This window comes from Chiloscyllium plagiosum, unplaced genomic scaffold (genome assembly GCF_037043375.1).
Source record: "Chiloscyllium plagiosum isolate Xiang-an unplaced genomic scaffold, Cpla_swu_hap1 HiC_scaffold_9, whole genome shotgun sequence".
NCBI classification, from domain to species: domain Eukaryota; kingdom Metazoa; phylum Chordata; class Chondrichthyes; order Orectolobiformes; family Hemiscylliidae; genus Chiloscyllium; species Chiloscyllium plagiosum.
Genome location: NW_028270147.1, coordinates 60,432,675 through 60,447,401, shown reverse-complemented (window position 1 = coordinate 60,447,401; position 14,727 = coordinate 60,432,675). Strand labels below are relative to the sequence as shown.

Here is a 14,727-nt window from a genome sequence, read left to right as displayed (position 1 = left end):
AAATGTTTCCATAAACATGGAGAACAGATCCAATTTTGTCACTCATCTCAATTCCTGATTAGCCACATGGTTAAGTTATTATATGCAGGTTATAATTTCTGTGCTGCCACTTCAATACCCTCAAAGAGGCAATGACAGAAAATTGGGGAAGTCAAATTTCACTAGTGTCAATAGTCAACAGCAGAACTTATTCATGCCATGTGTCTTAAACCCTGTTTTTTTTATTTCCTTAGGAAAGCAAAAGCCAAAAAGTGAAAACATATCTGATTACAAATAACTGCATAAGTAGTTTCACCGTAAACCCTAAAACCACAATTGTAAATGGAATATAGTTTCATAGGATTGGAAAGGCTAAATATTTGAAAACTTGGAACATTTTTCAATATTTCAAAATAAATCATCAGGTTTTGAAACAAATTTTCAAGAAGTACTCACTTTTGACTCCAATTTTTGCTTTACGTAAGCTCCATTAGCAGCTGTTAACACATTATTTGCAAGAATATATCCATATCCAAATGAGTCAAATGCCATGTCAGAACTGAAAGAAAATGCAGTGTATTTTTTTGCATTTGTACAATAAAACAGAAATACACAAACCACTAATCTTGTCCTTAGAATATTAATTTCTCAGGAGATCTCCAAGTTTTATTATTTCAAGGACATCAAAATCTTCATCTGAATCCAATATGAAAACTTTCCTGTTCCACATACTTTGATTAATAACCAATTGGCCCAAATCATTCAGTAACCTTTACCAAGTTTTCTAGTGCTCACATTATTCTTAAAATTTTTTTTCAGAAAAAGAATTTATGTATTTGAAAATATAGTTGCAATCCATGAGATCAATGTCTTACAGGGGAAATAATGGGTACATTTTTACTAGCAATCTGGTCACTTGCCTTGTAGATATGCAGGCCACATATCTCCTCCCAAGTAGAGCTTGTTGCCTGAAACTATTGGAGGGAAGTTGACTACACCTAGGGCCCTGGACAAACAGCAATGGCCAATATGATTGAAGCAGAATGGCTATTTCCAAAAAATAGTATCCACAAAGAACTGAGACAGCTCCTGTCCCACTATTCTCAAAAGAGAAGCGAAGCAACTGTAGCCAAGAAAAATTGTACAGCCAGATTCTTAATAAAATGGACACTGAAAGAGACAAATTAAAGATCATAAAAGAATGAATTTTAGTAAGTAACTACCTGAAGTAGGTGTTACGGTGCTTACTTTAATACATTAAATTCCATTAATTCCATGATCTTTTCTTAAAGAGAATGCGACTAATATTTTTTCCAAACAACATAAGTGAGCAGGACAATGAGATGGGAAATTGGGATTACACTCAATAAACAGTGCACAGAAAAGCCCAGACACACTTGCTGCGTTAAATAGGCAGTATGCTGTAATATTCAAATGATTCTATGAGTTAGCCAATCTTACCTGGCAGCAATAAATGCACCAAGTATCATTGCAAAGACAGTCACCTGTACAGACCAAGAGAAGTTCTTACTGAAATTCGGAAGAAAAAAATAATTAGCTTCACATTTGAATGTGATTGAATTGCTTGTGATGTTTCTTCCTTTGAAGGCTTTATAAATGCAAAGGTGCAATAAGAAACAAATGAGAAATATTTTAAAGCTAGGTTATTATTACATCGATTTTCAATAGGATAAACATTTCCAATCATGATTCACAGCAACGAAATAGTAAGAAAAACTCTCAAATCTTAAAGTAGTTTAATGTATTATACAATATTCTAAGATTAAAATAGCAATAATTTGATTACATACATGCAGCAATGATAACACCAAACATACTATAGGATGACAGATCGTGGGCAGATAAATCAGAAGGCAGAAAGAGAGGCTAGAAATAAGAAATAAGGCAGGTTCAAGGAAAAGGATCTTAACATTTTGAAAGATCAATTTCAACTACTAGACAACAATCTTGACAATATTTGTGCTTCTATTCAGTCTGCATACAACTGCAGGTGGTTGGATGCCCAACACTAAAGCAGAATTCTCTAGTGCACATGTTTACTGTTTTAAACTGTAGATTTTCTTGCATAAGTATTGATAACATCCTACTTTAAAACTACAAAGAACTTCCCAAATGGCTTCCCTCCTAATTAAGACAATGCAAACTATGTTTACTTGTCTTGACACTGTATTATAATACTTACTTATTAAAAAACCCATTATATATTTAAAAAAAGGAAATGTATATTGGTAGAAAATTTTAAGAATGTCATGAGGCAAGACCCAGCATTTAAAGAAAAATGTTTTGCTCATCTAGATTTCTTCTACTCCCTTATTTGAGATTACTCAATCCTCGTGTCAGAGAATTAACCTGGCTAGCCCTGCTATTATACTTTTGGTGATGAGCCCAAGATCATTAAATGCTCTTAATAATTTAGACTAGCAGAGGCCCACAGATAATTTGTGGTTAGGTTAGCATCCTTGTTACCTGCTTATAGTCATAGACTACTAGACTGTTTCCTAAATTAATAAATGACTGCTGGGCTCAAAATCATTAAATGATGAGTGTTTCCTCGAAAGCTACTTTCTGAACTTATAGTACCAAGAAAATGGTCTTAATCCAGGACAACTTATTTAAGATTGCAAGCGGGCATCAGAGCCGCCCCGCATTTGCCATGGGGCTATGCCTACATTGGTAAAACTATAGGAATTCATTGTGTTTTAAACGGCAGCCGCAGCTAAAACCCACAGAACTCAGCAGCTGCCGGTCCGCCCACGTGACCGGGAGATGGGAGCCAGAGGACAGATCAAATCCACACTAGGCCAGACACTAACCATGACTCATAGACCGAAACTCCGGAGCTAATTAATATGGAAACCCATCTCCTAATCAAATCAAGAGACCGACTGAAACACACCCATATTCATCAATACAGAACCATCCTGACACAAAGGACAGGCATCCACCAGACAGGAACGATCAGACTAATACACACCAGCACCCCAAGGGAACAAAGGGGGATGCTAGCCCCCAGCCCTCAGAGAGAGAGAGAGAGACAAGCAGATAGTACCCGGACCCGTTTACATAATCCAATTAGCACCCTATTGTGTGTACACTGCAACTCTCCTGGGACGGCAGGAAACCCACCATTTGCACCTACTCCAGCGATGATGGGGAACTATCATCCCATTCATATTCAAAATCCTCACATCCTGACAAAGAAAGGTATATAATGTGTAACAGCGTGCGGGAACAGCAGAACAGCAGAGATTCGGACCTCAGTTGGTCTCCACCGGTGTTACTGTATCAATAAACGTTAGATTGTTGAACCGCACTCTGGGCTCAGTCTGATATCATTTCATCCGCGCTAACAATTGGGGGCTCGTCCGGGATAACGACGGCTGCTGAATCCCTGCGACGGCACTGGGTGAGTATCTTTGCTCTTTTACTTCTCGTGTAAAGTCTCCCAGTGCCCCGCAAGTGACTTCACTGCCGGCCGTTATCTGAACCTGTGAACGGAGTGAGTCCGGCAGTCGTGTAACGGTAGAGTACTCTTTGTGAGTGAGTGAGTGAGTGAGTGAGTGAGTGAGTGAGTGAGTGAGTGAGTGAGTGAGTGAGTGAGTGAGTGAGTGAGTGAGTGAGTGAGTGAGTGAGTGAGTGTGAGCCTTCGCGGGTGGGCGATTGGGATCGCGGAACACTAGTAAATGTGTGCGTGATTATTATTATTGTCGTTTATTGTTAATGTGCTACTGTGACTGACGGACTATCCTTGGACCGACGACTTTAGGTACAAGACCCCGACAGATTGACCCCCCCCCGTTTAAAAACCGACCAAACAAGCCTTCCTGGTTGACCTCTGCAGTGGGAGATTAGATTAGATTACACAGTGTGGAAACAGGCCCTTCGGCCCAACAAGTCCACACCGACCCGCCAAAGCGAAACCCACCCATACCCCTACACTTACCCCTTACCTAACACTACAGGCAATTTAGTATGGCCAATTCACCTGACCCTGCACATCTTTGGATGGTGGGAGGAAACCGGAGCACCCGGAGGAAACCCACGCAGACACGGGGAGAATGTGCAAACTCCACACAAACCCCGCAGCCCTAGCCCGAAACCGATCACCCCTGACTGGGATCAACTCAGTCGGGGCCAGCTGCTCGCCCGACGCAAAGACTGAGTAGCGTCGGCCCCCGTCCCAGGAGCTGACCCCAGTATCTGGATTGCGCACAGCCCGGAGAGGTAGAGGACTAGCTGGCAAAGGGCGCAGCCCGCGACCCTGATGGTGTGTGGCGGCACGGCGACAGGGTCGTGGCCCCCGCGGCCATCAGAACGACCTTGATGCAACTACACCACGAGCCAGACCACCGCGGGCCGTGACAGAACGCTTGCTAGGCTCCAGACCGACTGGTGGTGGCCCGGCCTCGTCCGCGACGTGGCCAAACACTGCCACCGATGCGTTGTCTGTGCCCAGCACAACCTGGGGCGGCCCCTGCGCATTCTCCTAGCGCACCAGCCATGGCCCAAGGGGCCCTGGGAGAACCTCCAAGTTGATTTCACAGGCCCCCTACCCTCCAGCCTTGGCAAGAAGTATTGCCTGGTGATCGTTGACCATTTCACGCGCTGGGTAGAAGCCTTCCCTACACGGGACTGTACATCCGCCACCGTGGCGAGAGTGCTGGCCTTCGACATCTTCCTGCGCTGGGGGGCCCCCCTCCAGATTGACTTGGACCAGGGCACGCACTTCACTGGGCGCGCGATGAAACTGGCCTGCCGCCTCCTAGGCATCAGACAGTGCTTCCACGTCCCGTTCCATCCAGAGAGCTCTGGGATGGTCGAGCGCATGAACCGGACTCTCAAAGCGGCGGGGAGGGCCATGCGACCACCAGAGAACGTCATGGTCGGGGGGGGGGGGGGGGGGGGGGAAAGAGAGAGAAAAGACATGGCCCCCCTGAGGGACAGGATGACGCGCTATATCAGGCAGCTGGACGCGCAGCTGCAGGCCCTTAGACAAACTGCACGCGATCAGCAGGACATTAGGGACCAGACAAAACTGCAACCGTATCTGCCCGCCCAACCCCTTCCCGGCGTTGGGGACAAAGTCCTGGTCAGGGCCGCCCCCAACCGGCCTGGCTTCACCCCCCCCGTGGTTGGGACCGCACAAAATCATCCTCACCAGCAACACTTGCGCCTGTGTCGACATGAAAGGAAAGAGCAGATGGAAACACTGGTCCCAGCTTTAACCCTTCCCTTAAGCCCCGACCGGACAGACACTCCTTTCACCCCCCCCCCGCCCCTTAGACTTGATTCTAACCGCCTCCTTTTTCTCCTTACAGCGCGACGGGCGGACCGGTCCAGGGGGTCCTGCTCCTACACACACTAACCCTACACCCTTGGTAAGGGTGCCCCTCTCTCTCCCTCTCTTCCCACAGATCATGCTTCACCGGTGCACCGCTCTCCTCTTCGCCCTACGACTGATGCCTTCTTTCCCCGAGATACATGACAACTTCTACCGCCACGGTGTTGCCTTCAACGCGTCCGGCGCCATCTGTATTCCTGCAAGGGACAAGCCCAACAAGATCAATGCGTTCTACAACGCCTGGCTGGAGGTCCTCCCGGGCGTACAGACACACTGTTTATTCTGCACTTCGGAGCGCGACCCGCGGCCGACCTGCCTCCGGCGTGCTGAGGCAATGGACTTGGGGGGTGGCATGTTTGGGACAATGTGTGCCATGCCGGAGGACCTCGCCTCTGCCCCGGCCTTTGATGCTTTTACTTCACGGGATCTGTCTGTTTGCGGGTATTATGAGCCCACCAATGCCGCGGTAATCTCCTTTAATTTGTGTTTTCCACCCGCCCCAACCACACCACCCCCGACCGCGACTCCAGGGATATTGCCGTTCCCCTCTCTGGGACCGGGGCCCGCAGGGGGACCGGTATTGTGGGATGAGGGAGAGGCCCTTTATGACAACGTCCGACACGAGGTCGAACCTGTGCTGGTCAATATATCGGGCATCCGGGTACTGGACTATTGCACAGCACAGGTACGCAACCTATACGCCATGATGGGGAAGGTGGTTATAGAGAGGGCCATAGACGCCATGGGGGCAACCCACTACCGGACCGACATACATAACACACACACACGACACAGACGGACATAGTCAACGATGCTCTCACAGGACTCAACACGGGGACATCCGTAGTAAACTCCCTAGACATCCAGGGCCTTAACGAAAAGATCGAGCAACTAAAAGGGTTAATGAGGGACCTGCTACAGAGGTCTCTCACAAATCAGGCAGACCAGGCACTCCTGGGGGAAGAGGGAGCATACATCCACCTCGACGGCATTGCAGTCCTGGAAACACACACCCACACCATTAACCGCCTTATAGACCGGGAAAGAGAAAACACGGCCCATATCCACGAGGGGCAGCTGTGCCATGTGTATGGCCTGTGGATGGTAGCCCAGATCCGGTATAATCTTGACCAGGTCCAAAGGGGGGAGGTGCCCGACTGGATCGACAGCGCCAAACTGGCCTCACTTGCGGGGCGCTCCGGGCCGCTCGACAGCCGGACTCTGAAGGGTATGGCTAGAGTATACCCAGTGATTCCCGACTGTGAGGTCAGTGAGGCGACAGGAGTCGGGATTGTCCTCCTGATCCCCGTGGTCACCCCAGGGTCTGGCCATTTCCCCTGTTTCACATTGAGAACATCGGAGTCATACGGGAAAACGCTTCCCTCAAATATCGTTTAGCTCACCACACAGCCATATCTCGAAACGGCGCTGTGTACGGGGTGCCGCTTACAGGTTGCCCGCGCGGGGGGGGGGGGCAATTACCATCTGCCCTCACCCCTTACGAAGGAGTTAAACAGCAGAATGCAGGTTCAACCGGACACAGGACTGCACCCTTGAAATCGAACCCACGGGCCCCCACTTCACTAGGGCGGGGAATGGTGGAAGGGGACAGTATTGTGTTTCCACTCTTGAAACCTTATTTTGGTATAACGGACTGCAGTGCCCGATTCCCCAGCACGAGTTCTGCTTCACCCCCAGGCACCCAGTCACGATTGGGCAAGCTCACATCTCAGAGGTCCGACAATGGAACCCCGAGTCCATACAAACTACCGACAAATTCAGGGACACCCTCAGGGAATATCAGGAGCCCGAAAAAACCCCCATCCCACATTGGGCCGAGGTCTTACGGAGCTTAGGACCCGGGTAGGACACTCAGTGAAACTGGACCACCAGTTGCAATCACATATAAAGGAACTAGAGGAGGACACAGACAGCTCTGCAGTCCCAGGGCTGGGCACAGAGGGTGTGGGATTGGGGCCTAAACGTAAACATACATCCCTGGATCCGAAACATCTCGCACACCATTGTAGGTATACAGTTACTGCTGGCTCTGGCCTGGGTCCTGGTGGCATGTCACTCATGCCCTCAGCACAAGAAATGAAAGGCCAGAAAGACCATGCTCCACGCCATAGACTCCTGGCGGACGATCAGGCACCACGAGCTCACAGGGCTCGAGTTAATGTAACCATCTCCCGGGACTATCCAAAGGCCCCATGACTGCAGCATGACGGCTGGCGGAATGTACCGGGCAAGGAACCAACTTTCAAGATATCGGCATCGGGGGTGTGGACGTGTCCAACCCCTTGCCGAAAGGGGGGACTGCAAGCGGGCATTAGAGCCGCCCCGCATTTGCCATGGGGCTATGCCTACATTGGTAAAACTATAGGAATTCATTTTGTGTTTTAAACGGCAGCCGCAGCTAAAACCCACAGAACTCAGCAGCTGCCGGTCCGCCCACGTGACCGGGAGATGGGAGCCAGAGGACAGATCAAATCCACACTAGGCCAGACACTAACCATGACTCATAGACCGAAACTCCGGAGCTAATTAACCTAATCAAATCAAGAGACTGACTGAAACACACCCATATTCATCAATACAGAACCATCCTGACACAAAGGACAGGCATCCACCAGACAGGAACGATCAGACTAATACACACCAGCACCCCAAGGGAACAAAGGGGGATGCTAGCCCCCAGCCCTCAGAGAGAGAGAGAGACAAGCAGATAGTACCCGGACCCGTTTACATAATCCAATTAGCACCCTATTGTGTGTACACTGCAACTCTCCTGGGACGGCAGGAAACCCACCATTTGCACCTACTCCAGCGATGATGGGGAACTATCATCCCATTCATATTCAAAATCCTCACATCCTGACAAAGAAAGGTATATAATGTGTAGCAGCGTGCGGGAACAGCAGAACAGCCGAGATTCGGACCTCGTTTGGTCTCCGCATGTGTTACTGTATCAATAAACGTTACTGATTGTTGAACTGCACTCTGGGCTCGGACTGATATCATTTCATCCGCGCTAACAAAATTGATGCTTCATAAGAACAAAAGAACTAATACAGCCTCAACAACTAGAAAAATGAGATCGCAGACCAAATTGTCAAACTAAGAATGACATCTTAGATACATTATCTTGAAATAAAGGTGGTATGGTGGCTCAGTGGTTAGCACTGCTGCCTCTCAGCGCCAGAGACCCGGGTTCGATTCCTGCCTCGGGCAACTGTCTGTGTGGACTTCGCACGTTCTCCCATGTATGGATTTCCTCCAGTTTACTCCCACAATCCAAAGATGTGCAGGTCAGGTGAATTGGCTATGATAAATTGCCCCTAGTGTTAGGTGCATTAGTCAGGGGTAAATATAGGGTAGGGGAATGAGTCTGGGTGGGTTACTCTTCAGAGGGGCAGTGTGGGTTTGTTGGGCTGAAGGGCATGTTTCCATACTGTAGGGAATGTAATCTAAACAGAATGATGATTAAAATAATTTTATTCACTTTATATTAAACAACTGTCTTCTGGCTATAAACGTACGTATTATGTTTACCAGAACTGTCTTCCTGCATACAGGATACACATTTATTAAATGACAAGACCAAACATTGTAGAAAGACAACATAGCCCACCAATTATTAACACTACAGTTGAGAAAAAGTCTGATATGGGAAGAGATTTGTCATTTTACATATTTTCAGCATTTCAATTTGTACGTTTGTTGAAAGTACTTTCTTAAAATGAACAGAATAATTCTTGTACAGATATTATAGACTATTATAGATCCAGTGTTGCCCTCTATCAATAGAGGAGCAATATTGTGGCAAGAAAACAGCTGTTTTTGATCCAGGAAGTTAATGTCAAGATTTAATGACAAATCACAAAAGTAATCCAGGGTACATAGAACATCGGCCCTCGATGTTGCGCCAACCAGTCATACTAATCTGAAGCCCATCTAACCTACACTATTCCATGTACGTCCATATGTTTGTCCAATGACGACTCAAATGTACTTAAAGTTGGCGAATCTACTACCGTTGCAGGCAAAGCATTCCATACCCTTACTACTCAATAAACAAACTACCTCTGACATCTGTCCTATATCTATCACCCCTCAATTTAAAGCTATGCCCCCTCGTGCTCACCGTCACCATACTTGGAAAAAAGCTCTCCCTATCCACCCTAACTCTCTGATTATCTCTTATGTCTCTATTAAGTCACCTCTCAACCTTCTTCTCTCCAATGAAAACAGCCTCCAGTCCCTCAGCCTTTCTTCGTAACACCTTCCCTCCATACCAGACAACATCCTAGTAAATCTCCTCTGCACCCTTTCCAAAGCTTCCACATCCTCTTTATAATGCGGTGACCAGAACTGTACACAATACTCCAAGTTCGGCCGCATAACCTCATGGTTCCGGAACTCGATCCCTCTATTAATAAAAGCTAAAACACTGGATGCTTTCTTAACAACCCTGTCAACCTGGGTGGCAACTTTCAAGGATCTGTGTATGTGGACACAGACCTCTCTGCTCATCTACACTACCAAGAATCTTACCATTAGCCCAGTACTTTGCATTCCAGTTACTCCGACCAAAGTGAATCACCTCACACTTGTCTGCGGTCAACTCCATTTGCCACCTCTCAGCCCAGCTCTGCAGCTTATCTATGTCTCTCTGTAACCTACAACATCCTTCGTCACTATCCACAACTCCACCGACCTTAGTGTCGTCTGCAAATTTACTAACCCACCCTTCTATACCCTCATCCAGGTCATTTAAAAGTGGTATCCCACTTTTTTTCATAACAGTATAATTTTTTTGAAAATCAACAAGAGTTTGTATTGGCAGCCAACTAGAGTAATGTGGGAGATACAATCCTTTATTGTTTCCTTACAATGGAGCTAAACCAGCTACTTGCTGTCATTAACTGTCTAAATTGTAGAACCTGTCCATCTTTGATGGAGGACACAAAGTCCTGGCTGAGCGGGACTTTTGGGAAACATGACTTCAGCTATCAACTGCTTAGCGATTACAAAGTTTCTACAAAATTGTATTTGCCCATGTACAAATTTACTTTATGGATGTCACAACTCTCAATCAGATCTTCGCCCAATGAGTGAAAAGACATCTAAATACACGGTTTTGAAACAAAGACAAATATTTAAAGCAAACAATTAAAATTATGTTTTTACTTACTTAAGTAACAAACTTTCTGCTATCATTGTAAACAGAATGGAAAACCTCCTTAGAACTGTAAACATTGGAAGACTGGAAAATGAAAGTTAAGCCAAATTAGTAAAAGTCAAACAAAATAGTTTCCCTACTGTCTTGAGCTCAAAATAGATTCAAACATACTTCAGTTTCTTAGTGCCGAGCAATCCTGTAAGTTGGTTCCCCAGGTATAATAGAGGTAGTGGAAACACCTAGAAGAGTAAATCATGTTAAATATTAACAAGCATGCTCCAAGGATTATCTTTTACAGATATAAAGAAATCAAGAGGTGTTATAATCATTACAACCTACTTACAAAAACATAAGCTATATAATCATATTTAAAAGGATTCATAACTCCGCCCATGAAAAATATATATTGCAGTTATTACATAGTGAGTGCCACAACTCAAAACGACTGGGAACAGAGAAGTCACTTACAAATTACAAAGTGTAAAACTGCATCCTTACTGATCTATACATGCACATGCACTTAATCATGGACTTCACGATTGCAGAAAGCTCAGATGACAGGAAAAAGACTTGCAGTTCTAACATCTTTCACAATTTCATAACATTTAAATGTACTTCACATTAAATGAAGTATTTTTAAAAATCTAGTCATGTTATGGTGCAGGAAACAGGAGCTAATTTTCTCTTAGGAAAAAGTGAGGACTAATTTACTGTTAGGTAAAATAAAGTTCAGAACAGTCATTGAACTCAAAATGATAGCTTTGTTTCTCACTCTACAGATGCTGTGTTTGTTTCAGATACCCAACTTCTGCACTATTTTGCTATTATTAAAATAGACAAATATGAAGTGAAGGGGTTTGAATGCCTGAAACAGCTTTGATGTGAATTTTTGTGAAGAAAACACAGCTTGGATCCTTAGTTCAAAATTACTGCCAAAATTGCAAACAGTCTAGCCACAACTGAGACATTGATCCAGTTTCCCAGTGCACAGCCAATAACAAGCGAGAGAGGAGAGGGAGATAAAATGTTGGGGTGCTAATCAAGCAAGCTTTTCTGCTGTGCTGTAGGAGCCATGCTCAGGGAAAGCAGAGCACATTTGGTTACATTTTTGATTCATGCGTGCACTGTACTAGCTTTGGCGAGATAGGTAGTGAGCTACTCACCAGAGAATTGCATCCTGCAACATGTTCTTACCTTGTCTCAATTTGTTTCATTGGTACTATCCAGTTTCTAGTCAATGTTAATTCCCGAATTTTAGAAGTGCAAGACTAAGCCACAAGTTAACTGGCACAGGGACAACAAGATTAAAGACAAAAGACTAGTACGAAAGAAATGGATTCAAATTCATGGGGCAGTGGCACCAGTACTAGGGAAGGAGGGAGCTGTTCCAATGGTATGGGCTCAATCTGAACCCTGGTTTATTGCATAACTAGGACTATAGACAGGGTTTAAACTAAATAGTGGGAGAGTGGTTTCAGTTGCATGGAAATTTTTTAAATCAAAAGTAAAGGAGAAGTGGGATTGTAGGTTAGTAATGGGACTGATTTTTACTTGAACGTAAAAAGAACAATGAATGAATGTCATATTGGAGCAAAGAAATGAAGTAAAGGGAAATTTGATAATAGAACAGACTTAAAGGTTTATATATTAATGCATAAAGTATTTGGAATAAAGCAGATGTGTTACTAGCGCTAATCAAGGTAAATAAGTAGATTTATAGCCATTACAGAAACATGATTACAAGATCAAAACTGGGAACTTGACATTCAGGGTTATTTGGCCTTTCGACAGACGAGATTGAGAAGTCTGTCGGCTAGCACTTAAGTGATGAACGGAGGATAGTTGAGACACAATCTAGGCTCGAATGATAGAGTCAAAAGTATGGTGCTGGAAAAGCACAGCCAGTCAGGTAGCATGAGGAACAGGAGAGTTGATGTTTCGAGCATAAGCTCTTCATCAGGAATGTACGTTTGTTAAGTGCGTGGATTCTTTTAAGGATGAAGAACAGCGAAGGCCCTTTGCAGTTCTGGGATAGTGTGGCCCTGAGCCGGGCAAGGCTAACTGCAGAGAGAGTAGGTGAAGGCGCATGGCTGCGAGCGTGCAGCAGAGGATCGGATCTGGAGGGAAACAGTTTCTGGAGGCTTTGGATTTGTTGTTGGTACTGGTCAGGTCCAAATTGTGATGGCCTGAATGTAGTCTGGAGTCCATGTGGGATCAGTTGGTTCCAAAGTCAGGCACTGAGGAAGGAGATGTGGCTATTGTAGCCGGTCTGCTTCAGGACTTGGTTGAAGAGCTTCAGAGGAAAGGAATCAACCTGGGGGATGCAGTGAGAGAGACTCACTGAGATCTTTGTTGAGGGAGGAGAACTTCTTCAAGGTGGGCAGCCTTAGAAGAGGCTTCGCAGTAAGGTTACAATCAACTAGAACAAAGTGAGGACTGCAGATGCTGGCGACTCGGATCAAAAAGGGTGGTGCTGGAAAAGCACAGCTGGTCAGGCAGCATCCGAGGGGCAGGATAGTCAAAGTTTTGAGCATAAGCTCTTCATCAGGAATGATTCAGGAAAGGATGGTAAGAGTACTGAACAGATCCCCAAAGAGAAGCCTCTCTTAGGAAAGGTTATAAATCAGAAGAGGGGCTAAAAAGAGTACAGTAATAATTATGGGCAATTTTAATCTTCATGTTGATTGGATCAAATGGGGAAGGGTAGCTGTGATGAATTCAGAATGTATTAGGGATAGTAGTTTTCTACAACAAGCTGTCATAAAGTGGACTCCCTTGGATCTGATCATAGGTAACATCGCTTGGTTAATAAATGACCTTGTAATAAGTAATGAAGCTGGTTTAATAAACGACCTTCAAGATCCCCCCCAGAAGTAGTGATCATAACATGATGAATTTAATATTCAATCCAAGAGTGAGAAACATGGATCGAAAACAAGGGAATTACAATGAAATGAAAATAGAATTAGCTTTGGTGTACTGGGCAGATTGGAGAAACGACAGTAAGCAAACACTGGCAGACATTTGAGGTGGTAACTTAGTGGGATTTCTTTTTTGCTGAGAGTCGTAAGGAGTGAAAATTCTCAGAGGGATAAACCATCCATGACTAACCAAGGATGTTAAGGAGAGGCCAAAGTCAGCAATGGCCCTCAATAGTGGGATAAATGCAGAATCCAGCAAAGGAGGATAAATAAATTAAAAAGACAATGAAAATAAACAAAGGACAATTTAGCAAATAGTATAAAAATTGACAATAAGAGCTTCTTTAAAGACACAAAAGAGAGGTGTCAAAGTGAATACAGAAAACAAATTTGGGGAGACAGTTTTGGGGAACAAGGAAATGGCAGAGACTTAAGCAGATGTTTTGGATCAGTCTTTATGATGACAAATACTTCAAACATCCCATTACTACTAAAGAAAATGGGAAAGGAATTAAGTACTATCACTACTGAAATAGTATTAGACAAACTAACAGGGCTAAAGACAGCTAAGTCCCTGCCGCTGATGCTTGCATTGTAGGATCCTAAAACAGATAGCTACGAAGATGGCGGATGCACTGTTTGTAATTTTCTAAAAAATCCTTGGATTCTGAAAAGTACCAGGGGATTGGAAGAGTGCTAATGTGACACCACTATTCAAAAAAGGAGGCAACATAAAGCAGATAGCTATAGGCCAATTAGTCCAATATCTATTGTTGGTCAAGTATTGGAGCTGATCATTAAGGACATAATAGCAACACATTTGAAAAATGATAATCTAATTAAGCAAAGTCAATGTGGCTTCATGAAAGGGAAATATGATTAATTTATCATCTTTTATGGATGTCTCAACCAGAATGCATCGAGGGGAACTAGCAAGTGTTATATTTGGACTTCCAGAAAACATTTAATCAGATATCGCATAAAAAGTAAATTTATAAGCAATGAGGTCACAAGGTTGGCAGTAGACGGGCATTCCAATCTGCAATGTGCAGGAAACAGCAAGTTTCCTTTTCAGGCTTATAAATTGTGACTGGTGAGGTATCACAGGGATCAGTGCTGGGACCATAACTATTTAGAGTATATATTCATAACCAGGAGAAAGGAAGTAAATGTATTGTAGCCAAATTTGCAGCTGGCACAAAAATAGGTGGAAAGGCAATTTACGAGGGGGGATACAAACAGTTTACAAAAAAATATTGATAGGTTAAGTGGGTAAAAAT

The 14,727-nt window shown here is 44.6% G+C and overlaps 1 protein-coding gene across 3 annotated transcripts in view; it reads right to left on the bottom strand.

The window, feature by feature from the left end:
• The window catches only part of slc35d1a (solute carrier family 35 member D1a), a 70,340-nt gene that overhangs the window by 49,734 nt on the left and 5,879 nt on the right, over window positions 1–14,727 (bottom strand). For all 3 annotated transcript variants that reach the window (XR_006312988.2, XM_087990675.1, XM_043699407.2), the window contains exons 4-7: window positions 10,698–10,765; window positions 10,539–10,610; window positions 1,441–1,509; window positions 436–538 (exon numbers count right to left, since the gene is read on the bottom strand). Coding sequence is in view for 2 of the 3 variants with exons in the window: in XM_087990675.1 (XP_087846801.1) it covers window positions 436–538; window positions 1,441–1,509; window positions 10,539–10,610; window positions 10,698–10,765 (312 nt within the window). In the remaining variant the exon portion in view is untranslated. The remainder of the gene's footprint in view (window positions 1–435; window positions 539–1,440; window positions 1,510–10,538; window positions 10,611–10,697; window positions 10,766–14,727) is intronic.